This window comes from Bubalus kerabau, chromosome 23, assembly GCF_029407905.1.
Source record: "Bubalus kerabau isolate K-KA32 ecotype Philippines breed swamp buffalo chromosome 23, PCC_UOA_SB_1v2, whole genome shotgun sequence".
Classification (NCBI taxonomy): Eukaryota; Metazoa; Chordata; class Mammalia; order Artiodactyla; family Bovidae; genus Bubalus; species Bubalus kerabau.
The window spans coordinates 2,913,653-2,940,191 of NC_073646.1; the positions used below are offsets into that span (position 1 = coordinate 2,913,653).

Here is a 26,539-nt window from a genome sequence, read left to right on the forward strand (position 1 = left end):
TCAGGGGCAAGGCCGAATCCCAGAATAGGGCAGGTAAACGCAGGCCGGAGCGGACCCAGGAATTCCACTGCCTGCTGCCCGGGAGCCGCGCTCCTTCAGACCCCAGCCCGCGCCTGGGAGGCGGGGCGGCCGCGCAGGCTCCACCAATCAACAGCCGGCGTTCGAATTCGCATCCTGGCGCAGCCAGTCGCGGGCGCCGGATGCCGAGGGGGCGTGGCTCTGGGCGGAGCCCGGAGGGGTAGTGGCGCGCGCCCCCCGTGGTGGGCCAATGGGAACGCCGGGCGCGTTTGAAAACTCAGGCGGGAGGCGGGCGGGTCTGCGCCTGCGTGGGGAGGCGCGCTCCGGGCCCGCGGGCGGGTCTGGCGGCTACAGTAGCGGCGGCGGCGGCCACGGCAGCGGCGACGGCTATGGGGAGCGGAGGCGGTGAGCGCGGGGCGCGGGGCGCGGGGCGCGGGGCGCGGTGGAGTGGCCTCCAGACTGAGTGGGGCCAGCTTGAGCCTTTCGGCCCGGGGTTCGGATCGTCCCGACGGCGCCTGCCCGGCGCGCGGTTTAAATACCCAGCGGCTCCCGGCTCCGCGAGAAAGCGGCGCGAGGGGACCACCACCTGTGCAGTGCCGTGAGCACCGCCGAGGTTTCCGTGGTTATACCGTGGCTATCCTAGGGCAAGGGAGTAAGGAAGATGGGGCAAAAGGCGAGGATCGGTCGAGCTGCGTATGCGCTCGGCTTTCGCATTAGGTTAATTACTGATAGGAAGCCCGGGTGAGGAACGAGGGGAGAGGGCAGGAAGACGCCCTGAGCAGGGAGCTTGCCGGTGGTGGAGCAGCCACCTCCCGTGGGGACTGGAGGAAGGAGCGGATGAAGAACCGGGTGAAGCGTCAGGGATGGCTCCTTCTGCCACAAGCTCCTCTGCTTGGAGGGAGGAAAGAGTTGCTGGAGTTGAAGTTGGAAGGATCCCCTGTCAGGGTCTCAGAGGGCCCTGAAACTGGCCGGACAGCTCTGACATCCACAGAGCTGGGACTGGCCTGCCCTCCAAGTCCACCCTTGGCTTCTCTGTAGGGCGGACCCTCCGAATTTGAACTCGAAAACCTGATTGTTCAAATCCTTATTAACATTTCATGTTTCAGTGATGTGTGCAAATAGAAGCAAAGAAATCAGCTAGCGTCCAGGCGTCTTCCTGGCTAATCATCATCAACACCATCTGCTCTTCCTTTCTTCCTTGTTATCTGGGCTCTGGGTCAGACGGTTTCCCAATGGCCAGCTTACATGATTACTACTCACCATAAACGTTTATCGAATAATTTGAATGAATGAACATGTCTCTTATACCACTACCACTTCTTTATTTAATCTTTGGGACTGTAACTATGGTTGGGGCAGAGGACCAGTAACTGTTAAAACATGTTCAGATGTAACTTTTCATATCAGCACAATTCATTTCCAACACATCACTTAAACCATTCCAATTTTTTTTAAGTGATCCACTGTAGGTGTGCCAAGTGTTTCTGTTATCCTTCAAAGCGGAGAATAAGAAGGAGACCTCGAAACCTCACAATCTTGAATCTCCCTGAAGATGCGCTCTTTCATATCCTGAAATGGCTTTCTGTTGGAGACATCCTTGCTGTCCGAGCTGTAAGTTGTCAGATGAGCACAGTGTCAGCCCTGGCATTGTTGGTTTTACCACGAAGGCTTCATGTCTCAAATGTCAAAACAAAAACTCTGGCTACCGATGAGGGTCGATGATCCACAACGGTGATGTTGGTAATAGACATTTGAGGTTGTTCTGATGACAGGAAAACGAAAACAGAGGACACCAAGGTTTGAGTCTGCTCTTTGCAGTGTTTATTTTAACAGAGAAAGTACCTTTTCCTGGCAGTGAAATTTGAATCCCTCAAGATATGGGACAGTATTAAGAAGAAAAAGAGATGTTCTTGAGGATGGCGTGAAGTAGAAGTGTTAGTTCAGTTGTGTTCAACTCTGATCCCATGGACTGTAGCCCACCAGGCTCCTCTGTCCATGGGATTCTCCAGGCAAGAATACTAGAGTGGGTAGCCATTTCCTTCTCCAGGGGATCGTCCTGACCCAGGGATTGAACCCTGGCCTCCTGCATTGCAGGCAGATTCTTTACCATCTGAGTCACCAGGGAAGCCCTTATGACGACAAATCCCATATAGTATCCAGTACTGAAAGGGACTCTGGGCCTTATTGTGCAGATATCAGAACTGCAGCCTCACCCTGAGCCACTTAACCAAGGGCATCCAGCAAATTAGTGGGGGAACACCCACAAGAACCCATCTGTCTGACTCCCAAACCTGCCTCCATTGTGTTCATAACATCTGCAGGTGCCATTTCCAATGGCAGTGGGAGCTTTTGCACTTAAAATGCTTGCCTGCGCTCAGGGCCCCTGGACACTGCCTGCCTCGCCCAGGGCAGAGGTCCCGCCTGAGGCTGCTGTCACGTGTTTCAGATTTTTCTGAGTGCCCCCGTTGACAGCCCAGGTTCCAGCTGTGCTCCCACTAGCAAAACGCCAAGTAGAGGAGCTCAAAACAGATTTCTGACCTACCCGTTAGCCTTAGAGTTGGTTTCCCTGGTCGTTGCAGGTATATAGCATTATATCCCGTTTCTCAGCCTGTGCTTACCCCCACTTTCAGGACCTGTCCCCACCTTTAGAACCACAGAGAAAGTTGTGTTCGATTTCTTTTCTCTGTTCAAAGCAACTGCTAGTTAGTTTGATAAACAGAGCCCAGGAGGCCTTACTGGTAGGGTCGGAGGGAGACAGGAGACCCTACATCTGTCTACCCCTGTCTTCAAGAGCTCCAGAAGTGGGGCTTCCCTGTGGCCCCTTGATAACCCTCCACACCACTCCCGTTGTTCCTCAGGTGCATTCCCACCTGAAGTACCTGGTGGACAACCATGCCAGCGTGTGGGCATGCGCCAGCTTCCAGGAGCTGTGGCCTTCTCCGGGGAACCTGAAGCTCTTTGAAAGGTATCTGCACCCGAGAGCAGCCGGGCTTCCTCTCACTCCTGGCCTTCCCCGCCGTGCCAGTCTGTCTCAGGGCTGGACCTGGTCACAGTTTTCCTTGTGCTCGTAGTCCCCTTCCAACACCATATCCCCCAGGGAGTGACTGAGCGTGTAGACCTCACCCACCGAGTCACATGACTTCCAGCACGGTCATGGGTCATCCGCACCCCCAACTCAGACCTGCCACTCATTAGTCACAGTGGTGCTTCCGGAAGGTCTGCTTCGGCTGTGACCCATCCCGTGTGGCTCAGACGCAGGTCACCTGCACGTGGAAACTTCTTATTTCTCTTACTTTGGTCAGGACCATGTGGTTTGAATCCTAGAGCATTACATTCCCTGGCTGATCCCACCCCCTCCGACAGACCTGGAGGAAGAGCCAGAGGGGCCAGGAGCCACACAGTGTGCCCATGGTCGCAGGCAGGCTGCCTGAGACATACTCCATGAACCATGCAGCCCACCCACTTGGAGTGTACTGATCAAGTGGTTTTTAATATATTCACAGTGTGGTGCAGTCATCCACACTGTCTGACTTTAGGACCGTCTCATGACCCCTGGATGAAGCCCATAACCGTTCGCAGTCCCTCCCTATCTTCCCAATAGTAATCCAGACCCTAGACAACCTCGCACCTACTGCCTGTCTCCATGTATCTGCCTGTCCTGGGCATCTCATACGAGTGGGGTCATACACCGTTGTGACTGTCTTCTTTCACGTAAGCGTGTTTTTAAGGCTCATCCATGTTGTAGCGTGTCATGGATAAGAGATGTTTAGTTGCATTACCAGAAAACAGTTTCTGTTCAGAAAGTAAGTACTGTAGTTTCAGGTGCTGTGGTAGAACATAACCTTAATAGAATAGAATAGTGCAGTGCTCTATGTTCCTGTTGTTCCAGGGCTGCTGAGAAAGGGAACTTTGAAGCTGCCGTGAAGCTGGGCATTGCCTACCTGTACAACGAAGGCTGTAAGTGCTGCCGGGTCTGGGGCTGGCCTCGCCCCGCTTGGTGCTGACACCTTAGAACAAGCGCTAGGGACTCCCTGGTGGTCCAGGGTTAAGACTCCGAGCTTCCACTACAGGGGGCATAGGTTCAATTCTTGGTTGAGGAACTGAGATCCCACATGCCATATACTGCAGTCAGAAAAAAAAAGAAAAATAGAGCTCACATAAGCCCTTGCCCGTGTTCGTAGTTCAGTCGCAGCTCTCGCCGCGTCTGGCTGCGCACCATTGTATCTTAGGAGCTGTGTCAGAGAGGTGTCCTGCTCAGGGACCCATTGATGAGCTTTGATTCTGTAGGTCGGGGGGTCACCTCTTACTTCACGAGCCTTTAATTTCGATTGACAACAAGTGGCTCTGAGCAGAGACTCGGAATGGGAGCTTCTCAAGTGAGCCAGCCCTCCTGGCTCCCTAGTTAACAGCGTAGCCCACGAGTAGACCCCAGCTCCTCTCCTTGGCCACAGCTCGTCTGAGGGACTTGGGGGTGGCTGTCACAGCATGCCTGATGCCTGGTGTCAGTAACACAGGGAGGGAGCCAAGCCCTCGGCGGGAGGCCAGTTCAAGCAGGCCAAAGCCAGCCTGGTACCTGGATTCCTTCACCCCCAGGGGCAGGTGCTCCTCAAAAGAGCCTGATATGGCCCTCTCTCCCGACTCCTGCCGGTCTGCTGGGCTCACTAAGGAATGAGCCTGCAGCTCATCCTGTCCCAGCTCCCAAAATGCATAAAGTCTTGAGTACCTCCGCCATTTATCTGCTTCTAAAAGACCTGGCATCTTGCTGAGAGGTCACCCCAGTCATGGTTGACTGGACTGTTGACGTGGAGATGATGAGCCGTCCTGTGCCCACCCTCCTGTCATCTGATCATCCCATCATCTGGCATTGCCCAGAGAATTCCCACAGTTCAGCTCACCCGTCCAGGCGTACAGCCCAGTCCGTGTCTTCACAGAGCTGTGCGACCAACACCACTCGTTTTGAAATGTTCTTGTCACCCCAGAAAGAAACCCCCGTTAACTGGGGGCTGGGCAGCAGTTGCCCACAGGAGGGTGATCCCTCCATGGGGTGGGGGATGGGGGGCACCTTCCTGGATTTTCAGACTCCAGGTTGTGGAAGGAGCCACAGGGCACTTGGTTCACGGGACACAGGAAGAAAAGCATGGAGCCCCCATCCCGACTCTGCTGTCCTAAAACACCAGCAGCCTCGCATGGCAGCAGCCTAAGGCCCTAGACTTTCTGTAAGGACTGGGGGGACTGCTGTGCCCGTCCCCAGAGACATCCCCGCTCGCTCTGTCCGTCTCTGCAGTGTCGGTGTCTGACGAGGCCCGGGCGGAAGTGAACGGCCTGAGGGCCTCTCGCTACTTCAGCCTGGCTGAGCGGCTGAACGTGGGCGCCGCGCCCTTCATCTGGCTCTTCATCCGCCCGCCTTGGTCGGTGTCCGGGAGCTGCTGCAAGGCCGTGGTTCACGAGAGCCTCAGGGCGGAGTGCCAGCTGCAGAAAGTGAGTCCCAGCCTGGGGTGCAGGTGGGGCACCCCGCAGGGTCCCAGGAGATGAGACAGCCCTGAGGGAGATGCTGTGGACCTTGTGAAATCAGGGACTTGGGGAAGCGGAAGCTCCGAAAACAGTGCAAATATGAGAGCGTCTGCAAACAACCCGCAGGCGGGGAGACGTCAAAGCCAGGGTTGGGGGCCTGGGGCTGGGGCGGGGCTGCAGACGGGGTGCCCACGGAGAAGGACGGCCAGAGGCTCTGTGACGCGGTTGGTGGAGTCCTGGAGTCGAGGCAGGCTGGGGAGCAAGAGAACCTGCACAGGGGGTGCCGCGGGGATCGAGGGGGCCCCAGGAAGTTCCCCACTGACAGTCACCCTTCCTTCTCTAGACCCACAGGGCGTCCATACTGCACTGCCTGGGGAGGGTGTTGAGTCTCTTTGAGGTGAGTCCCCTCGCCCACCCCCTGTGCTGCTCGGCATCCTGGCCCGGGTGGGCACCGGGCACAACGAATCTGCAGCTCTGTGCTGCTCGCCTCTCCGGCAGCTGCAAACACTGAGGACTGGGACACTCATGAGAGGCCGTGGGAGGAGGCCCCCAGGTCTCCCAGCCGAGAGGAGCCCTGTCTGTGTGGCCGGTGGAGCCAGAGGGTCTGATGGGCAGGATGGGCCCGCGTGCTTCCCAGCCCGCTCCAGCAGCTCCCTCTGCCTCCTCACAGGAGGTCTCCACTTAGCACAAGCGTGAAAAGCCCCCCGGGGCAGTTCGGGGAGGGCGGTGGCCTCTGGTGACAGGCGCTCTGACCGCAGCAGGGAGGGACCCGGGGTGTGAGCGAGGAGCTGGAGGGCCTTCAGTTCTCACATTGTGTATCTTCAGGGAGGTTGTTTCTCCGCTAATTTAGTTAACCCATTTTATTAAAGTTGAGCGCTGCATTTGTGGTTACTTATTCTAGGATGAAGAGAAACAGAAGCAGGCCCGGAACCTGTTTGAAGAGTCCGCTAACCAGGGGTGTCTGACCAGCTCATACCTCCTCTGGGAGAGTGACAGGCGGATGGATGTGAGTGGGCCCAGGTCTGGGAGAGTGTGGGTGACACTGGCCAGAGGCACGGTCTCAGCAGCCCTGGACAAGGGTCTGCCAGCGCAGGGGGTCCTCCTGGGGCCCCCAGGGCTGCTATCAGCTCTACCCTGGGAACGACCACCACCACTCAGGGGAAGAAGGGCTAGAAGGAAGGCCCAGCCGGGGCCCCTCTGGGGGTCTTGGAGGAACACTGAAGAACCCCGGGGGTTGGTTCTGAGTTCCTCAGAGACACGCGCATGTAAGGACATCTCACATTGACAGATGCTGGACCCCGGACGGTGCCTCCACAGCTTCCGGAAGCTCAGGGACTTTGCTGCCAAAGGCTGCTGGGAAGCACAGGTGAGCTGGGAGCCAGCTTGGTCTCAATGCCTTCTCTCTGGGACCCCAGGGTGGGGCTGCCAGGCTCCTGTGGGGGGCAGGGGGGCGTCACAGCGGGGCAACTGTGAGGGCGGTCAGCTCTGAGGTGTGCAGGGAGGGCAGCCTGGGAACGCTTTGCCCATGGCACCGAAGACAGCCAGCCTCGTCATTCCTATGTGCTGTGGACTAACCACAGCTGCTGTCAGAGTGTAGACAGCTCCCTAAAGCTGGCCTGCGGGGACACCATCTTGGCAGCGGGACCTGAGGCTCCTTAGAACAGATTGGCATGAGGAACGCTATTCTCTTTCCAGTATTTGACCCCTCACCAGGTTGTCCAGCGTTGGAACTGGACGTTGGAGGATTGTAGTTGGCGTTCACCAGACACTGTCCCTGTGCAGCTGTAAGGAAGTCACTATTTCCAGGCAAATCAGAGAAAGTCCCCCTTGGCCAGGCTGGTGCCTGTGACCCCACCAAGTTGGGGCTTCAGTCACTGGCCCTTAAAAACTCGTGACAAAGTCCCCAGCAGGGATGCCCACCTGACACATCACAGGCCACTATAACATTTGTGTCCAGAAAGGCATGCAGCACATTTACAAGAAATGTAACAATCAACAGTGTGTTTCTAAGGTCAGACTAATCAGTAAGAACAGTAAGGCCCCATGGAAGTACATGGGGCCTCAGTGTGCTCAGAAACAAGGAAGTAAATACAAGCCGTCAAAATATGGGGCAGTTCGACCTCACTGCTCATCGGAAAGGCGCCCGTTTAGAGAGGTCATGGCCGATCCCATGAGCAGATCACATACACGTATTCTTTGCTTCTGAGTGGCTAGCTAGTAACTTCTGAAAATAAACATTCTCAAGGAGAGCAGTTTGTGCCGGCCAAGATGTGATAGGATAGCCTTCGGTGTTCTGTGAGGGGGGTGGCAATCCGACCAGGCCTTCCAGAAAGCGTCACGGCACAGGCAGCTCCTAGGGGTCGGCCGCACGAGCAGAAGGCACGCAAGCCTGCGCAGTGGCACCCCCCCCCCTCCAGGCGACAAAGCCAACAGAAACCCCCTCAGAGGAAGGACAGGGCAAGAAGCCTGCACAGCGGCGGTCCCCCAGGCGACAAAGCCAACAGAAACCCCCTCTGAGGAAGGACAGGGCAAGAAGCCTGCACAGCGGCGGTCCCCCAGGCGACAAAGCCAACAGAAACCCCCTCTGAGGAAGGACAGGGCAAGGAGGGGCTGACCTGTTCTCTACCTTTTGTCCCTTTTAAACATTCTACCGTGACTTATTAGTTACTTCCAAAAGCGTAAGTAAAATCTTGACCCTCCTGTTCCGACAGGCTTAGAGGGTGTAAGTGGGCCAGGGTGTTGACAGACAGGAAGGCCCTGGCCCCTGCTCACCCCACGACTCTTCTGCCCACAGCTGTCTCTAGCCAAAGCCTGTGCACACGGACACCAGCTCGGATTGGAAGCAAAAGCCTCCAGCGAGATAGTCTGCCAGTTGTTCCAGGCCTCCCACGCTGTCAATAAGCAGAGGGTCTTCTCTGTCCAGAAGGGGCTCAATGACACGATGAGGTAAGGGGCCCGAACTGCCCACGGTGACGAGGTCCTGTGACAGGCCCGCTGTGTCGTCAGCCCCACTGGGATCCCCCTGTGTGTGTGTGTGTGTGTGTGTGTGTGTGTGTGTGTACATGCATGCACATGTGTGTGTGTTTTCTAAAACCAGTAATGCCCGAGTTATCTAGGGCTTTGGGGAAAAAAAAAATTCCCACAGGAGTGTCTGTTCTCTCCAGTTTCCCTTTTTAGGCCTCAGAAAGTGTTAAACCACTTTAAACATCTTTCTAAAATGATGCCAGAAAAACCAAGCTTTTCTTTCCAACCCATCCTCACGAGCATCAGCATCAGCAGGGGAGGTGGGGGCCTGCAGCCTCAGAACCCCGTGACCTGCTTCTTCCCACAAGTCCATTGTCCTCTGAAGTTGGGAGATGACACGGCTACAATCACAGCATGTTAGAAAGCAAAGTGGAAAACGTGAATGATTGTTTAAGCTCATGCTAGGGATTTCAAGTGCGTTCTAGATGTGTGACGGGCAGGCCCTGGCTGTGCTGCTAGGCCTCCGCTCACAGCCGGGCTGCAGTGTCCCCTGCTCCCACATTAAATGTCACCAAGCTGCTGTGCCTTTTTTTTCTTTTTAATTAATTTACCTGGCTGCTCCAGGTCTTAGTTGCAGCACGCAGGATCCCTTAGTTGCAGCATGTGGGATCTAGTTCCCCGACCAGGGATCGAACCCAGGCCCCCTGCACTGGGAGGTTGGGAGCTCAGAGTCTCAGCCACTGGACCCCCAAGGGAGTCCCGAGCTGCTGTGCTCCTGAGTCCTGGACCTGCACTGGCGGTGCCCCTCCCGCCTGTGCCCTCCCGGTCTGCCCTTTTTTTGGCGGGGGGGACACTGTTGCTCTTCCTTTTGTGTGTTGGGAGTGAGGGTTAACATAAATTTTAACCTTTTATGCTTTTCAAGAGCTAAAGTAGGTTTATTGAAATAATATTATTTCAGCCCCAAGTTGAGCATCTGACTGTTTCATCCGTGTCAGACAACAGCTGACTTTTTCCTTTTCTTTAGTTGAGTTATAATTGATTTCCAACATTAGTTTCTGGTTTAACCACTTTAAAGTGTATGGTTCGGTTGGTCGGTTTTTGTCAGATCATTGCGTTTATCTAGGGTAAACGGGCAGGGAGCATCGTCCTCTGCTTCCAGTCGTGGCTGGTGTGACCCTCACACCCCTGGGCGCTCCTCCTGGCTTCCCCCTCCGCTCTCCCACTCACTCTGCCCTCACCCCCCTGCACTTTCCTCTGCCTGAGAAACACACTCCTGTCTGGCTGCACAGAGCCCCTCACCATCACGGCTAGTCTCTCTGGCTTCCTTTCTCCCGTCTCCTCTCCTTTGTCCGCCCCGTCCGGGCATCCTTGCCACTGCGTGCAGTGTCCCCTGTGACATCAGTGTCCCGGCTTGGCCTTGGCGCCATCGAGGAGGAGGGACCCTGTGTCTGCTAGCTCTGCAGCCCGAGCCCTCTGTCGTGGTTGCCTGCTGACTGAGAGCTCGAGTGCCCGGGCTCAGTGCATCCTGCTTGGGCTGCGTTCCTGGCTCTTTGCTCAACCGCAGTGGGTTGTGACAAATGACCCCACGGTGAGAGTTCCTCGGGGAGGAGACAGGTTTCCAGGACAGTAACCTTTGACCTGTGACCCATCCCCAGTCTCCAGAGCAGACCCGCTCTGCCCACTTATAAGTTATGGTCCAGGCTCATCCAGTGCCAGGGGGCCCCAGGGTGGGGGTGGGCAGGGTCCACATGTGTGTGCCCACCTGCCTCCCAGGAACCAAGTCAGGAGTGGTGGAGCCCCCAGCCCCTCGGACAGCTGCCGGCATAAGCCCATGACGCCTGAAGTGACCGCTCACCCCTTGGGATGGATGGCTGGGTGGGACTGGGCGACAGGACCCCGTGAGGTTCGGGGCCCCGCAGAGGCTCTGCCTGGTGTTCAGGGGCAGCACTCTTCCCACAGGTACATCCTCATCGACTGGCTGGTGGAGGTCGCAACCATGAAGGACTTCTCGAGCCTGTGTCTCCATCTGACCGTGGAGTGCGTGGACCGGTACCTGCGGAGGCGGCTGGTGCCCCGGTACCGGCTGCAGCTGCTGGGCATTGCCTGCATGGTCATCTGCACCCGGTGAGAAACCCCCGGCCGGCCCTGCCCAGGTCACAGGCTGGCTTCTCAGTGGGACGAACAGGCCCTTGGCGCCCCACCTCATGATAACGGGGTTCTAATTTCAGGGGTGCCCAGAGTGAGTGGTCCTCCCCACACGGGGGCGGCAGGGCTGACCCTCCGTGCGCGGGCAGCTGCTGCTCATCCCATGTGGTGGCTTCGCTTGGGCAGGAACCCTGTTCCCCTGGCCCCTGAGGGCAACACGGAGATGAGGGAGGCCACAGTCGGCTGCCCTTCTGAGTCAGGCTGTCAGCCCTGTGTCCAGAGACCCACATCCAGCCAGGTTCACACCCCCTCCTACCCGTGGACAGGATGCGAGCTCCTCAGAGGTGGCTGTTCTGACTCTTCCCGTCAGCCGTCTTAAGTTTCACGGAAGTCCGTCTTCCTAAAACCAGTGCCTCTCCACCCAGTTTTGCCTTTGGACACAGCGTGGGTGGCACGTCCCACCATACATGTTGCATTTTTTTGTGTTTTAAACCAGCTTTCTCCTACGTGGTTTGCCGTCGCCCGGGCAGTATCTGTCTGTAAGGCTTAGGGGGTGAGGGGCAGGCTCGCTGCACACAGTGGTGTCAACTGCGGAGGACTGGTCGATCTTTGGCACAGTGACCCAGAGGTGTGTGTCACTGGGATGTAGTGTATCTGCTTCATGAGCTCATGCAGGCGCCCGAGGCCCTGACTTACTCTCTGCCGCTTGCCATGGCCCCTGAGGCAAGCAGGTCCATGCCTGCGGCGAGCTCTGTCCTGTGGCCCTGATGGGAACTGGACGCTGTGGTTTCCTGGTGGCCAGAGAAGCAGGGTGTCCACAGGCGGAGGGAGCGGTGCTCAGGCCCGGTGAGCACAGGCCACATATGGTCTGGCACCTCTCACATGTGCCTCAGAACCTGGAGCTCTGGGTCTTGTCACCAGAGAGGGCTGACAGATGGGTCCCCAGCCTCCCCAGATCTAAATGGCATGGTTACAGGGACCGGGGTACCGGCCGTGAGATAATTGCTTTAAAAGATTTTTAGGGGCTGAGACACCCCTCTGTCCACTCTGAAAGCAGCACCTGCCCGAGCACAGGCTCGTGTCCCCCACCTCGACGTCACACCCTACCCCGCGCCTACGGTCCCCACCGCCCTGCCCTCTCAGCCAAGCCACCGCGGGAGCTGCAGAGTGACCGAGGGGCTGTGGGCTCAGCCCCCGACACCCTGGTGCGGGGAGGGTTCCTCAGAGACTGTCGGACCAGCGTGTACCCTGCTAGCTGGCACTGGGAGAGGGTAGAGAACAGGGTGACCACCTGCCTAGGGACTGCCTGAGTCCCTCGGCCTGACCCCGGGCCAGGTCCAGAGCTCCAGACAGCCTCTGGCTCTGCTTCTACTGGCTCGCCTGCCTTCTGGGTTAAAGCTGTTCATGCTCGCTTCGGAGCGGCTGGCACAGGGCAGGGCAAACCCTCATGTGTCGGGAGGTTAAGAGAATTGGCCGCTCACACCCTTCGTGGCTGGATTTTGCAGAAACACCTGTGTGCCCAGCAGCCCAGCCGCTCTCCTGCCGCGGGCCTGTGGCGCTCGTACCCCTGCCTCTCAGCCTCTCCGACAGGCTCACGTGACCTTTCCAGTTAACCTCACCCGCCGGGGGCAGCCAGGTCAACTCGCTGGACTCCCCACCCCATCACTGAAGCCCAAAGCCCACTGAGGGGCGCGAGCTCAGATCCCTTGTTGGCACTCCAGGTTCATCAGCAAAGAGATCCTGACGATCCGGGAGGCCGTGTGGCTCACAGACAACACGTACAAGTACGAGGACCTGGTGAGGATGATGGGCGAGATCATCTCGGCCCTGGACGGGAAGATCCGGGTAAGCGGCCGCTCGCCTTTCCTCCTGAATTGAAGCCGAGTTGCGCCAGCGGGTGGGAGGAGCAGAGGGCACGTGCATGGCTCTGGGCTTCTCTGCTCAGGGAAGCTCTCCGGGACCAGGAGGGCGTGAGGCCACAGCCGCTCGGCGTGCCTGGCGCCGTGCTGACCACTAGGAGGGCAGCATGTCTGCATTCTAGCCTCCCCACAAGCGGGCAGAGGGTCCTCTGCATGCTGCGACCCCATGTCCGCCACCCCGTCCCCCCAGGTCCCCACCGTGGTCGATTACAAGGACGTCCTGCTGACGCTGGTCCCCATGGCACCAAGAACCCAGCACCTGTGCAGCTTCCTCTGCGAGCTCTCCCTGCTGCACACCAGCCTGGCTGCCTACGCCCCAGCCCACCTGGCTGCGGCCGCCCTGCTGCTGGCGAGGCTGACGCATGGGCAGAGTAAGCGGCCGGTCCTTCCCTCCTGCCTCTCAGAGCTGGGCTGAGCCGGTGGGCGAGGGTCTCCGGGAGTCAGGAGCTGGTGTTCGGGTCCGGGGGAGGGAGGGAGACAAAGCGGCATGCTCTTCTCTCCCGAGGAGGCAGCAGGATGGACTAAGAGCCCTTGTCTGGGGGTGGCTTGGTATTCCCCTCGCAGGGTGCAGTGGGCATGCATGCCCTGGGCACAGGGCCTTTTCAGCGCTGAGCCCTGGGAAGCTCCATCCCAGAGCCACCAGGGCTGTGGGCGTCAAGGCGGCCCCACGACCCCGACTTCCCTCCCCAGCGCAGCCCTGGACCACCCAGTTGTGGGACCTCACTGGCTTCTCCTGTGAAGACCTCATCCCCTGTGTCTTAAGTCTTCATCAGAAGTGGTAAGTGTGTAAGGAAGTGGGCCCCACACACAGGATATGTCCTCCACACTGTGGGTCCAGAGGGGGTTCACATCACAGGAGGGCTGTTGGGCCATGAGCTGCGGGTCTCAGGGTTGGCGTTTAGAAATCCCAGGGCCATGTTGCTTAGCACACACGTTTTTAACATTTGCTGTGTGGGCAGCAGCTCCTCCCCACCCAAACCTAACTCACAGACAGTAGAGCATAAGAAAAAGGCGGCCTCTCCACGACAGCAGTAACTCACTGCAGGAGGCTGGCGTTGGCAGACTGCAGCCCGAGCACAGGCCGGCCACGCCTGCCTCAGGCCCTCGGCCCTTCGCCTCTCCTCTCACCCCGGCTGGCAGCCTTGCTCCTCCCACTCGGTCCCACCCGCACTGCGTGTGCTGAAGCCCCCAGGGCCCCCTCCTTTCTCACTCAGGCCAAGCTGCCTTGGCGTCCCCTTCCCCCACCCAAGGGGCTGGGTGATTCTGCCTCCCTGCTACCTTCCCCTGGTTTTTTTGTTTTTTCAATCCAGATAAACTGGAAATATTTATTTACAAATGAAACTTTTTTAACTGTGCAATTTGATAGGCTTTTGGTATAGAGTTGTGCAGGCATCACCACCATCAATCAGAGAACATCTTCTCCCTCAAAAGAACCCTGTCCTGCCTCCCTAATACCTCCAGGTGTCCCCTCCCCACCGCCCACCACTGCGCAACACTCCTCTCCTTCCTGTTCTGGACACTTCATCACGGGCTTGCACACCGTGAGGCCTGTAGGTGTGAGCGGCCTCCCACCTACACGGTGTCTCCACTGTGCGGGCAGCCCCTGGGCAGAGAGGTCCCGTCTTATTTCTCCATCTGTGCACTGATGTACGTTTGGGGGTTTTCTGCCTCCCTGCTGCTGTGGATGACTGTGTCCAGGTCTCCGTGGGGACCTCTGCCTCCCTTTCTCTCGGAGACACACCTGGGAGCGGGCGCCGGGTCATACATAGGTGCCTCTCGGGTTAACCGAGAGACTGCCGGGCGTCTGCACGGTGGTGCTGGGCCTGCTTCGAGGACGTCCGGTCCTCTCCCGTCTGAGCAGGGGCTGCAGGTGGAGCCTCCTGGGGGCTGTGCCAGCACTCCCCTCCCCCCCCGTCCCTCACGTGTCCCTCTGTCGGTAGCTTCCACGATGACGCCCCCAAGGACTACAGGCAGGTGTCTCTCACTGCCGTCAAGCAGCGATTCGAGGACAAGCGCTACGAGGAGATCAGCCTGGATGAGGTACCGAGGGGTGCTGGTGGAGGGCCCGCCCGCCCGGGGCCTCGCCCGCCCTCTGACCCTGGCTGCCCTGCAGGTGCTGAGCTACGGCCAGCTGTGTGCTGCCCTGGGCGTGAAACAGGAGAGCCTGGAACCTGCACCCTTCCTCAGCGCGGGCGATATTCACGCCTTCCTCAGCTCGCCCTCTGGGAGGAGGACCAAGCGGTGAGTGAGCCCGCGGGCCCAGCTGGGTTCCTGTGTGACCCCTGCAGCCCTTGGGGATCCCCCGGAAACGGAAGCTGGGCCGGTGGCCTGCAGCCTTGTCTTCTCCCCTGCATGGCTCCAGCCCAGCTCCCTGTGGGCTTGGTGGTCCTGAGCACAGGTGGAGCCCCACCGGGGCCACACTGCCCCTCCACGTGTCGCCCCAGCGCTCCAGCTGTGCCCTGATGAGAGGCTGGGGCACTCGGTCCCCATCACCCGCTATGTGTCCCCTTCACCCCGTCTCTTCCATCTCAGTGCCCTGGCTGTGGTGCCTGGAATAAGCTCCCCTCTCCCCCTCCAAAGAACTCCTATGCATCCTACAAAGTCCAGATGAGCAGGGACCTCACTGTGCTGCCGGCCTGACCTCTGCAAATCTGCTGCGAGCCTCCGAGGGCATTCCTGGGTGCTCACAGCACATGGGGCGGGGTGGGGCGGGCACGTGCCAGGGACCAGGCTGGGCCTCCTGACGCTGCTGCCTGTGACTGTATTCCCACCTGCCCCCCGCCTCAGGAAGCGGGAGAACAGCCTCCAGGAGGACAGAGGCAGCTTCGTCACCACACCCACCGCCGAGCTATCCAGCCAGGAGGAGACACTGCTGGGCAGCTTCCTGGACTGGAGCCTGGACTACTGCTCGGGCTACGAGGGCGACCAGGAGAGCGAGGGCGAGAAGGAGGGCGACGGTGAGTGCCGGGCCGCGGCGGGCGGTGGGTGGGGCCGGCTGGGGCTGCGGGGGCTCGTGTCCAAGGAGCCCGGGAGAGCAGAGCGCCCAGCGCTGCAGCCCACAGCGAGGACAGGCTGTGGCCCGGCCAGACCTGTGCTGCCGGGAGGACCGCACAGGCCAGGGACAGAACAGACCCACCTGCGTTCACGACAAGATCTTTCTAGAACATCCTGTGCCATGTGCCCCCCGCTCCCCTGCTGGGTTCTGTGCCTCGGGCATCCCTCCAGGACAGGCCGCACAAGGCTCCGTCCCCATGTCTGGTCAGCCATCTGCAGACAGGGAAGGGAACTGGAGGGCCCAGTTTGAGGCCATGTCTATGGATTTTCCAATTGTGTGTTTCGGCTTCCACTCAGGATCAAGTATTAGATGGCCATGATTTGTTGTCCCTTCTTCCTGTTCCCCATGTCACATGGGTGTCACCCCAAGCTTGGAGGACAGACCTCACCCTCAACTTCTTAAGCAAAGGGAAGGAGACTGACCGGCAAGGTTGAGGAGCTGTGGCTGAGACGGGACTCCGGGCTGCCCTGGGTCCTGGCTGGGCCGAGGCTCACCCCAACGTCTCCCCGTCCCCCACAGTGACAGCTCCCAGCGGCGTCCTCGACGTCACCGTGGTCTACCTGAGTCCGGAGGAGCACTGCTGCCAGGAGTCCAGCGACGAGGAGGCCTGCCCGGAGGAGGCGTGTGGGGCCCAGGACACACAGGCGCTGGTGCCGGGCCACCAGGCGCTGCGGACCCCAGGGCCAGAGCCCCCCCTGTGCAGCAGGTGGGGGCTGGGCAAGGACGTCACGACGTCGGGGTACTCCTCCGTCAACAGCGCGAGTCCCACAGACTCCGGGCACACCTCAGGGGGGCCCCCCCGGTCTACCTCAGAGCTGCCCGCTGGCAGCAGCTTGAACACACAGCCCTGCCACCACCACGCCCGGAAGTCATGTTTACAGTGTCGCCCCCCCAGCCCCCCGGAGAGCTGTGCTCCCCAACAGCAGGTGAAGAGGAAGAACCTGTCAGCCCACAGCGAGGAGGAGGAGGAAGACATGAACTTGGGCTTCTTGAAGCTGTGAGTGTGTTGGAGCGGGTGCCGCAGTGGACATCTGCTGAGGGGGGCTGCTGCCGTGCTAGTGTGGGGCAGGGGATGAGATGGGTCCCTGCGGATCCCCGCTGGCCTCGCATGGGGACCCGAGAGGAGATCTGGGGGCAGGGACTCTCTCTCCAGGGGAACCCATCACGAGCCTTCAATCTCTAAAGCACAACGAAAACTCAGCTCCTCCTCTTTGGAAAGTTTAGCCTCGAAGCAGTCACGCCATGCCATGTCAGTCCTGTGTCTCCGTCCCTCCTGTGTCTTGTCTTGCTTCCTCTGGGAAACTCAGCCCATGTCCTGGGCGAACGTCCCCCCCGCCAGCACCCCAGGAACTGAGCTTTCATAGCTGAGAACACATGTGGCCCCAGTGTCCAGACACAGCTCCCCATCCCCCCATCTGTTTGGTCTGGGGTCCCGGGAGAGCTGACAGCCCTAAGCACATCACCATCCCTGTGCCCACACTGCCCTGCCTTGGGCACGTGTTCCTTTCCTCATGGGCTGGTGCCTCCTGCAATGGGGGAACTCTGCCCCAGGCACTGTGGTGGACTGCGAGTGAACACCAGGCTCAAGGGCCTTGATTCTCGGTCACAGGCTCGCTCCCTCCCATATTCTCAGCTCCTTTTAAAAATCTGTCCCTTCTCCTGCAATGGTCCATCTGTGTCCCCACCAGATGGTATCTGCATGACCCACTCTCTGCACTGAATTTCTAGGCCATTTCCTTCCCTGTCTTTATTTCCATCCTTCATCCCTCTAGGATAAAAACAAAAGAAAAATTAAAAATAGAAGGTATTACATTTTCAAAAATTCTCAACATTATTTAGGCTCAACTGAAAAATGAAAATTTGATTCAAACTTCTCGGTGCTCTCCTGACACTGTATGCGAAACCAGTTTTCCCAGAGAGGTTAGCCAGGAAAAAATTAAATGTTATTTGTAACATCTGAGGTGACCAAGACATGGAAAAGCATGGACCAGAGGCCTGGCTTGCTGGGTGAGGCTGGACCTGCTGTGAGTTCCTGCGAATCATGACCCTGACCGCTCTCCCCTGCTGGGCTGACCCAACATACTCACCTGCTGTCGCTTTGGCTTCCTCTTGAAACATCAGAAAGAACCACTTAGCCAGGAGTGTCCCCCAAATGCTCTTGAACCAAAACTGCAGGGACCAGGAGACGCTGGCCCGGAGAGGCTTTTCAGGGCTCTTGACTCCCTGTGGGAACTATCTTTTTTGCTGCTGTAGGCAAATCTGACCACCCTGGGAAGGCCATGGTTGAGTAAGGGAATCCCAGCATCGGGACTGCATACCTCCCTGTCGACTGTGTGCCCCTAGGCATGTGTGAGCCTCAGTTTCCTCATCTGTATGATGGGGTGACAGTACCTACCTCACAGGGGTGTTGTGAGGATTAAATGTGATGAGGATAATAGGAGCTGAGTGATGTGCATGTCTGAACTGCCTTGTCCCCTTGGCCCCTTATCAAAACCCAAAAGTTCTCTGCTTTCTCCCGGCCGGCCTGCATCCACAGAAGGAGCGCGCTCTGGTGGGGACCTAATACTGCCTGACTTGGGGTGGGGTCTCCCTGTGTCTGCTCCCTTCCCCTCCTTTCTCACTGAGAATTTCATTTCAGGCTCCCCATACTGGGCAAGAAAACAGGCTGCTGCTGATGGATGCTCCCACCGTAACAGCAGTCCCAGGGCTGCCTGCGTCCTGCTCAGCCCTTCCCCCTTTTGCCCCAGCACCCTCAGTTCCCCTCCTTTGCGTCTGTTCTCTGCTGTGGCACCTTCCTATTAGCAACAGTGAAATGGACACCCCTCTATCTTTAAACAAACCCCCTCCCAGGTCTGTCCTCCATCCTGCTCTCCCCTGAGATTTCTTGGCCCCTGTGGGGTTGGCACTCATCCTTTTTTCTTGTTAGATGCAATTACAATGGACCCTGCAGCCAGCATTTGTCCCCACCACCCCCACGCCCACGTGTCCCCCGAGGACACTCCCTCCTGGGACAGGCTCCTGTGATACCAGGCTCTGCTGTCCCTCCACTGCTCTGCGCTCCAGCTCCCCCTCAGCTGGTCCCATCCAGGCACGCCTGCCCCGCCGGGGACCAGCCTGCTCAGCCCCACTGGTCCTCGTGCCCATCTCTGGCTCCTGGGCCTCCTCCCCCTCTGCCGAGGTGCCCACTCCCGGATGTCATCACCTCGTCAGCGTGTCCACAAGTGCACACTCCTGCCTTGTCCCTGCTCCCGACAAACACGTCATCCTCACCTCCAGCCACAGGAGTAAATACCTATGGGTCCCTCCGCGTGCCCGGCCCTGTGCTAGGTTCCCCGGGGTCAGCAAGGTCCCAGGGCCCTGCTTTAGAGCGCCCTAGATGCAAAGACGAAGCCGACCGTTAAGGGACCACAGGAGCCTCCATCTACCCCGTTATCCAAACCAGAACTGCGCGTCCTCCAAAGCCCCCCAGCTCGCTCCGCTACCCCCGGGCGGGGATCGGAGCCGGTCTCTGCTCCGACCTCCGGCCAAGGGGCGGGGCTAGAGGCGGGGTCGTCATCGGGGAAGGCGGGCCCCTGACGCTGGGCCCGGGATTGGGCAGCTCGGCCGGAAGGGGCGGTCTTCTAGCCCGGAAGGGGCGGGGTCTCCCGGCGGCGGCAGATCGCGAAGACTTAGACCGTTTGTATGCTGCCTGCGGAGTGCTCGCGCCGGTGGGTCCTGCGCCGCTGGAGTCGCGGGAGCGGGGGCCGCCGCGGCCCGAGGCCGGCCGGGCGCTGAATCTCCGGTGCTTCCTTCCCAGGCTGGTGGCCGAGCTGCGGGACGCCCTGGACTCCTGCGCCGAGCGACAACGGCAGCTGGAGCAGAGCCTGCGAGTCTCCCGGCGGCTGCTGCGGGTCTGGTACGCGACCCCGGGACCACCCGTCTAGGCAGCCCTCGGGCCGTCGGAACCCTGCTTGGAGCCCCGGGCCGGGAGGCTGGGCTCAGCGCTCACTTCCGAGTTGCGGGCTGCCAGTACCCCTCGCTTTTCCTGAGGGCCTGAGAACGGGGCGCCTGCTCCTAGGCCAGGCGATTATGGGGATCTATTGGGCTCTGGCCTTGCCACGGCTGCCCTGTGTCCTTGCAGGGAACCAGCCGAGACCCCAGCTCCGGAGCCAACCCCAGGGCCAGAAATTAATGAAGAGGCCCCATCTTCAGGTAAACCTCAGCCCCCCACCTTCTGCAGGTGCTGTCCCCTGCCTGTCTTCTGGCTGGCAGTGATCAGGGGCCTCTACCTGACTCTCGGCTTTCACAGCATGCCCACCCAGCCCCCAGGACCTCAAGGAGCTGGAGCTTCTGACCCAGGCACTGGAGAAGGCAGTACGAGTGCGAAAAGGCCTCTCTAAGGCTGGAGAAGGAGTCAAGGCCCGCAGCCTGAAGTCTGGGTCTGCTTCCACTGCCACCAAAGCCTCTGCCCCACCCAGCACCTCACGCTGCACTGGCAGCCGTACACCTGAGATAAAACCCCCCAGGGGTGTCCACCACCCCTGGGTGCCCGCAAAGGACCTCCCTGGGCGCAGGCTTCTGTTGGTGGGAGATGGCGTCCATATGGGGCAGGGGGCCGGAGCCAACAAGCCTGAAGCAGACCTCAGGGACCAGCAGATTGTCCCCCAGGCTGCTTCTCAGGTTCCAGAAGCTTTTACGCTCAAGGATAAGGGGTGAGTTCCCCAGCAGACATTCCCTAGAGGAGCTACTGTCTGCCTGATCAGATCCTGGGCAGCTGTAGAAGGCTAGATTTGGGATGACAGGGAGGGCCCAGCACTGAGTGGGTGTGGGCCTGGGGAGCCACAGGATGTCACCCCATGAATCCCCAGCCCGGAAGTTGGTAGGTGGAACTGTTGGCGGTGACGGTGCCATGTTTGATGTGCTGGGGCCTGTCCCTCTCTCCTCCCTGGCTGTTCCTGTGCCCTGTGCACTTATCTACCCAGCCCCGGGGGCTCCAGATGCGCTGGAGATGGCCTGGGCTCTGCCCTCCTCTCTGCCAGGCGGACCCCAGCTGGGCTGGCTCCCGTGGTCACTCTGGAAGCCCTGTCTGAGGGCTGGGAGAGCCTCACCCCTCATTGGGCTCTGAGTGGGGAGCGGGGCCTGCAGCCTCCGGAGTGGGACAGAGCTGCCCTGAGCGCCAGCTTCCCAACAGGGCCTTACTGCGGCTGCCAGAGGCCTTCAGGAAGGCGGCTTCCCGGAATGCTAGGTGAGGCTGGTGGGGGTGCGGGACCCCGGGAGGGGAGGGGGAGCCAGGGGAGTGGCGGTGGGGGGCGTGGGGGTGCGGGGTGGGAGAGCAGGGAGGCGGAGGCTTGGCCCGCGGGCCCCTCTGCTTCCTTTCCTGGGCGGTGACACTCTCACATCCAGAGAGTCCGCTGCCCTAGGACTGCTGTCAGGGACCCAGCTCAGCCTCTCCACTGTGAGACCTTGAGCAGGGCGCCAGGTGCCCCCAGGCCCCAGGCTGTGGAAGTGCCATGGGGGTTAAGCCAGGTGGTGCCAGGTGGTGCTTTCAGGTGTACCCGCTGTGCTGGGTACAGAACCAGCGCCCAGAGCTCTGGGTCCCAGTCAGTGCTGGCTTCTCTCCCCTTTTCCTTGGAATTCTCTCCTGGTGTTTCCCCGAGTGGGTCAGCTCTGTCCCCTTTCCATGAGCAGTGTCCCCTCGGTTCCCTGGGCCCCTCCCCTTGGCTTCGCCTACTTCCCAGGGCCCCAGCCTACTGGCTGGCATCATCACACGTTGCTCTCTGGTTTGCGGGCTGCCCGTGTGTGCGTCCAGCCTGTGGGCCCAGCTCAGCTCGATGCAGACCGGGGATTCTGTGGATGCTGCTGCCGCCACTGCCAAAACCCAGTTCCTCCAGAAAATGCAGACAGCCGTATCCTTGCGGGGGTGGGATCCTCGCAGAGGTTCTGGCTCTGAACCTGGTTTAGAGTGTGAGGAGGAGCCACTCCAGGAAGAGCCAGAGCCACACTGGGACCCAGCCCTGGGGGAGAGCGGAGGGGCCCGGCCATGGGGGAGTTTCCCTGACCCACTTGCAGGCAGGCCTGCCCAGCTCCATGCTCAGCGCAGCAGAGGTGAGGCGCCTACAGAAGGCCTGCTCCATGCTGAGGCTTCGAATGAGAGAGGAGCTCACGGCAGGTTAGTGGTCCCGAGTCGGGTCTCCCGCAGGACAGGGAGGGCTTCAGGACCCTCATGGACCTGGCCTGTGACCACCTCCGGCTCTCGTGTAGACCCCAAGGACTGGACGCAGGAGTACCGCAGCCTGCTCACCCTGGAGGGGCTGCAGGCCCTAGCAGGGCAGTGTCTGCACAGGCTACAAGAGCTGCAGGAGCTGCGCTCTGGTGAGGCCCGCCCGCAGCCCCCCCCCCCCCTCCCAACCCGAGCAGAACTGTGTGCGTGTGTGCCTGCTAAGTTGGGACCTTATGGACTGACTGTAGCCTGCCAGGCTCCTCTGTCCATGGGATTCTCCAGGCAGGAATACTGGAGTGGGGTGGCATTTCCTTCTCCAGGGGTTTTCCCAACCCAGGGATCTTAATGAAGCCTCCGGTGTCTCCTGCATTGCAGGAGAGTTCTTTACCTCTGAACCACCGGGAAAACCTGGTCAGTGTCAAAGTCCTCTAGCAACAGGGCGGTGTGGGGACTTGAACAGCACCCCCAGGGGAGTGGAGGCAGGCAGGCAGGCCCTTCCCATGTCCTCTTCGGGATCCTGAGCGCCCAGTAGTTATGCTGTGGAGCTGCCGGTGCAGCACCCCTGCTCCAGCCCCCCTGCCCACACACAGACCCCACCAGTCTAAGTAGCTTGCGCATTTATCCACTTAGTGGGAAAGTTTCTTGTGAGAATCAGAGATCCTGGCACACGCTTGGTGTTGCAAGAGAGTTGTTCGTGGACAACAGGGCTTTACCCAGGAGGCAAGGGGGGACTTTGCACCCCTAGTGGGAGCCTGGAAAAAAGCCATGGCTGCTGCCCATGGGGTGGTGTCCCCTGTTCTTGCAGCGGTGGTGGAACAGCCACAGGGGCCATGGCCTGAGGGGCCCCCCAGGGCCGCCTCGCCCTGTGGAGGAGGCGCAGACCCAGTGTGGAGCCCCCAGCTGCTTCTCTACTCCAGCACCCAGGAGCTGCAGACCCTGGCAGCCCTCAGGCTGCGGGTGGCCATGCTGGACCAGCAGGTCCATCTGGAAAAGGTACTTCCAGACTCCGGGGCATGGGTCACTGCATGTTCAGGAGCCCTGGGCCATGGGGAGGACTTGGTTCAGCTCCCAAGATCCACCAGGGAAGGAGGTGGGGAGGGCACGTGTGAGCATGCTGGAACCTTGGGAGGCGGAGTGGGGACGAGTGTGGTGCCTCGACTCCTGCCCTAGATTGGGTCCCCCCAAATGTGCCAGGCCCCCCTGAGCCCTTGGCCCTCACCAACCCCAGGTCCTAATGGCTGAGCTGCTTCCCCTGCTGAGCGAGCAGGAGCCCCTGGGGCGCCCCTGGCTGGCGCTATGCCGGGCTGCGCATTGCCTGCTCTGCGAGGGGGGCCAGCGCTTCCTCACCGTCCTGCAAGATGAGCCTGCTGACCGACTGAGCCTTCCCTGAGGCCCAGCCCACCCCAGCCCCCGAGCCCCGCAACAAGGCAGGCTGGCTCTGCCCCCAGCCCGACTGTTGGCAAGACACCCCCACCCAGTAATTAAACGAATTGGCATCAAGGGCATTTTCACTGGTGCAGTGAGTGGGGGGCCCAGAGGGGCCTGTGCCCCCTTGGGAAGCCAGGTTTCCACCTGGCGGGGACTGCCCCCGGCTCTTCCTGGGGAACTTAGGGCCTTCCTCACATTTGCTGGTCAGGGTTTGGCTTTACTTGGCCTTCCATAGGCTTGGGAGAACAGAGGCTGTGGGGACTTTGCTTAGCTACCTCTGTTTCCTCTTGCTGTATACTTATAAGCCACTTGGGTGACATTAAAACTGCTTTAGAAAGTATGTATTTTTAAATCATACCAAGGTGGGACTTTGTGTTTTTTACTTACCAAGCACATATCAAGTATATTTACCAAGAATGGGCATACCCATTTTGTACTGAAGGGAGGGGGCCGCGCCCCTTGAGGTGGGCTGCCCCGGGGCCTCACTGCTTGCTCTAGCCCTTGCACACCTGAAACCTCTCCCCACAAGTGCCTGGATGCGTCCTGGGCTCACCCAAAGAGCAGAGAGTCAGTGTCCGCGCGGGCGGCCACTGTCTGCCCACAGCCATCTCTCCTGGCACCCATGTCCACCTCCACCCCCTCTGCTGTCGCTCTGGCTGCTGTGGGTGCCCCAGACTGAGTCCCCTTCAGGGAACAGGCCCGTCACCCTCCCCTGCTGAAGGAACCACCATTCCTTCCACTTCCACTTTCCACCTTCCACTTTGCTGGAAGGCAGGAAAGTGTAGAGGTCCAGGTCACCGCCTCTGGGTTTCCGTCGGGACTTGTTTGCTGCTGTGGGCCTTCCAGCATGATCCTTGAAGACTCTGTCGTCCCCAGCGCCTTTCTGGGCAGTGGTTATCACCTCTGGGGTGAAGATGAGTAGGATGGTGTTACAGGCTTCACAGCCCTGGGCCCTGAGGAGGGCTGCCAGGCGGTGGTGTCCCTGTCGTGAGCCTTTAGTGAGCACCTGTGTGAACCAAGCACAAGCCTCAGGGCTGGGCAGTGGCCCTCTGTGTGGACAGCGATGGGCGAGAATAGTAACACCGCCTCTGCCTCAGGAGGCCGGCAACTCCTGGAGAAGGCCAGGTCTCCTGCGAGCCTGCTGAAGTACTGCAGGTGTGGGGCGTGAACTGGGTGATGCTGAAGCAGCCTCCGGGTGGCCCCACCCTGCAGGAAACTATTTGTAAAGGGCCCCACTGTTCAACAGGCCAGAAACCTTGGACATGGAGTCCCAGGCCTTTGGAGCTGCTGGGGATCAGGTGACAGACCAAAGTAGGAAGGGAAAACTCGGAGGCCCTCACTGCATTGAGGGACCTCCGGGGAGTGAAGCTTGAGGAGAGGGAGCAAGAGCGAGAGCGGCCTGGGGCACACCGGCCCCCAGAGCTTACTCCCAGGTGCTGGGATCTGGAGGAATCCTGTCTCCAGGGCGAGCTCTACCACCACCCGGTTCCGGGCTGCTCTAGAATCGTTTCCATAGCAGCTGGTCTGCACCGCAGTTAGTTCATCCACTGCTTCACTTGTTTACTGTGCACCTTACCTATTGGCAGGAAGGCGCTACCCCTCCGTCTGTAGCGGAGCCCAGATGGTTATTGACTCAGTGACCCACCTCTCTAGGGCCAGCCCTGCGGGCCGCTGTGGGCACCTGACCCGTCACGGGGACGGCGGTTCCAGCAGATAACAGGAGGAGCGGTCTGGGTGGGTCCCAACACAAGGCCCCCCAGAGCCGGAAAGGCAGACCCGCTCCGGGTGAGCGCCCGCCCACCCCATTCCACAACCCCGCCTGGAGGCGGCAGCGAAGACCTCCTGGCCCTGGCGGCCCTGCTGGCGTCACCGCCTCGCCGGCCAATCCGCTCCGAGGTGGCGGGGCGAGTGGGGCTGCAGGGAGTGCCCACACCCACCCGGAGCGCAGCCCCCGGGTCTCAGGCATGAGCGCGACCGAGCCCCCGCCCGCGGCCGAGGCCCTCGAGCCCCCCCGGGCTCTCCGCGCGCTGCTTTTGGCCACCGGCGGCGCAGGGGGCTCCTGGCCGCGCTGCGTCCTGCCGTTCGGCGCCGTGGCTCTGCTAGCCGGCGCCGCCGCCACGGCCATCACCTTCTCGCTGCGCGGACCTCGCCTGGACCTGGCCCAAGGTTCGGCGCTGGCGGCGCTCGGCGCGGGCCTCGGGCTCCTGGCCGCAGCCTTCCTGTGCTGGCGCGCGCGGCGGCGGCGGCAGAGGGCCGGGCGCGGGGGGCGGCGGGAGCCGGGGGCGCCCTGAGCCCGCGCGCCAAGCCCCCTCCCCTGCGAGGTCACGGCCAGCCGGCGCCTCCTCCCTGCCGACCTCGCCTGGGCCCGGCTGCCGCAGTGCCGCGCGCGTCGCGGAAGCCTTCTCGCCAGACGCCTCCCCAAAGCGTTCCGTTCTGACCGCTCGAACTCTGGGGGCTTCGAGCCACTTCCCTCCCCTCCCCCGACTCGGCTCAGCCCCTCTTGCACCCGCCCCTGCCCAGCGGTGCTTTTCAGCGTCTCGCTTGGCGCGCAGAGCGGGCCTGGCTGAGCGCGGGGCCGCGGTCGGCGCGGCCCGCGAGGCGCAAGGCGGCGGCAGGCCGGGGACTCGGCGTGGCTACCCACCTCCGGGCGAGGCAGAGTGTGCTGTGTCCCCCTCCCCTGGCTGTCTTTCTTCCCCGCTGGTGTGGAAGCCCCTCGGGGCAAAATAGGCGCTCAATAAATGTTTGCGCTATAAATAAACAAGTGGTGGCTTGCAAGCGTCTGGCAGGAGAGTAGGTAGTGAGCTAAGCCGGGAATATTTGATCAGTTGGCCTTTTAAGGGAAAACCCCAGCCCCCTGAGGCCTGCTGGGACCCCAGATGGGTACCCAAAGCCCACAGCTAGCGGCTGTCCCTCTGGGTGAGGGCAGGGGTGGGAGGGCTGCAGCAGGCTTTGGGGCTGCAGGTGGGGTCAGGGCCAGCAGAGAGGTGCACAGCGTGAGAGGCCCCAGTCTGGGGCTGGGACAGATGGCTGAGTCCACAAGGAGCACTGATGCTGGCTGGGGGACTGTCGGGAAGGCCCTCCCTAGCTCTCCTCACACCATCTGCCAGGGCCGCCCCAGGGCCAGAAGAGAATGAATACCTCCTGGGAAGAGCCTGGGCTGCCCGCAGCCTCCTCCCTGGGGGGCTAATGTGCAGTGGCCCTCTGGGTGGAGGCCCTTCCTGCTGATCCCGTAAACACTCTTCAGGTTGAGCCCTGGGGACCTCCAGCCACACCAGAGGCCACCAGCTGTTATGCCCACCC

General features: G+C 60.3%; 2 protein-coding genes across 3 annotated transcripts; both read left to right on the top strand.

The window, feature by feature from the left end:
• The first annotated feature begins 330 nt into the window (after nucleotides 1–330).
• Nucleotides 331–16,699, top strand: CCNF (cyclin F). Its single transcript, XM_055562149.1, has 17 exons — nucleotides 331–423; nucleotides 1,475–1,629; nucleotides 2,877–2,983; nucleotides 3,908–3,975; nucleotides 5,303–5,496; nucleotides 5,873–5,926; nucleotides 6,431–6,535; nucleotides 6,818–6,895; nucleotides 8,324–8,475; nucleotides 10,453–10,617; nucleotides 12,360–12,483; nucleotides 12,748–12,928; nucleotides 13,248–13,335; nucleotides 14,498–14,597; nucleotides 14,671–14,798; nucleotides 15,345–15,514; nucleotides 16,132–16,699. The coding sequence occupies exons 1-17, from the start codon at nucleotides 408–410 to the stop codon at nucleotides 16,611–16,613; spliced, it is 2,367 nt and encodes a 788-aa protein (XP_055418124.1). The 5' UTR covers nucleotides 331–407; the 3' UTR covers nucleotides 16,614–16,699.
• Nucleotides 16,700–19,204: 2,505 nt separating this feature from the next.
• On the top strand, nucleotides 19,205–23,596 carry TEDC2 (tubulin epsilon and delta complex 2). Of its 2 annotated transcripts, XM_055561340.1 has the most exons (10): nucleotides 19,205–19,319; nucleotides 19,409–19,507; nucleotides 19,733–19,803; nucleotides 19,901–20,303; nucleotides 20,783–20,836; nucleotides 21,401–21,497; nucleotides 21,661–21,760; nucleotides 21,853–21,963; nucleotides 22,617–22,804; nucleotides 23,040–23,596. In XM_055561340.1, the coding sequence occupies exons 1-10, from the start codon at nucleotides 19,294–19,296 to the stop codon at nucleotides 23,199–23,201; spliced, it is 1,311 nt and encodes a 436-aa protein (XP_055417315.1). In that variant the 5' UTR covers nucleotides 19,205–19,293; the 3' UTR covers nucleotides 23,202–23,596. The 2 variants fall into 2 exon arrangements, with proteins under 2 accessions (XP_055417315.1, XP_055417316.1); XM_055561341.1 differs by lacking the exon at nucleotides 21,853–21,963.
• Nucleotides 23,597–26,539: the final 2,943 nt, after the last annotated feature.

Coding starts and splice junctions, on each gene's coding strand:
- CCNF (XM_055562149.1), top strand. Junction 2,984..3,907: donor AACCTGAAGCTCTTTGAAAG/GTATCTGCACCC, acceptor CTGTTGTTCCAG/GGCTGCTGAGAAAGGGAACT. Junction 5,927..6,430: donor GGGTGTTGAGTCTCTTTGAG/GTGAGTCCCCTC, acceptor TACTTATTCTAG/GATGAAGAGAAACAGAAGCA.
- TEDC2 (XM_055561340.1), top strand. CDS start 19,294: ATGCTGCCTGCGGAGTGCTCGCGCCG. Junction 20,304..20,782: donor TTTACGCTCAAGGATAAGGG/GTGAGTTCCCCA, acceptor GCTTCCCAACAG/GGCCTTACTGCGGCTGCCAG. Junction 21,964..22,616: donor GCTGCAGGAGCTGCGCTCTG/GTGAGGCCCGCC, acceptor CTGTTCTTGCAG/CGGTGGTGGAACAGCCACAG.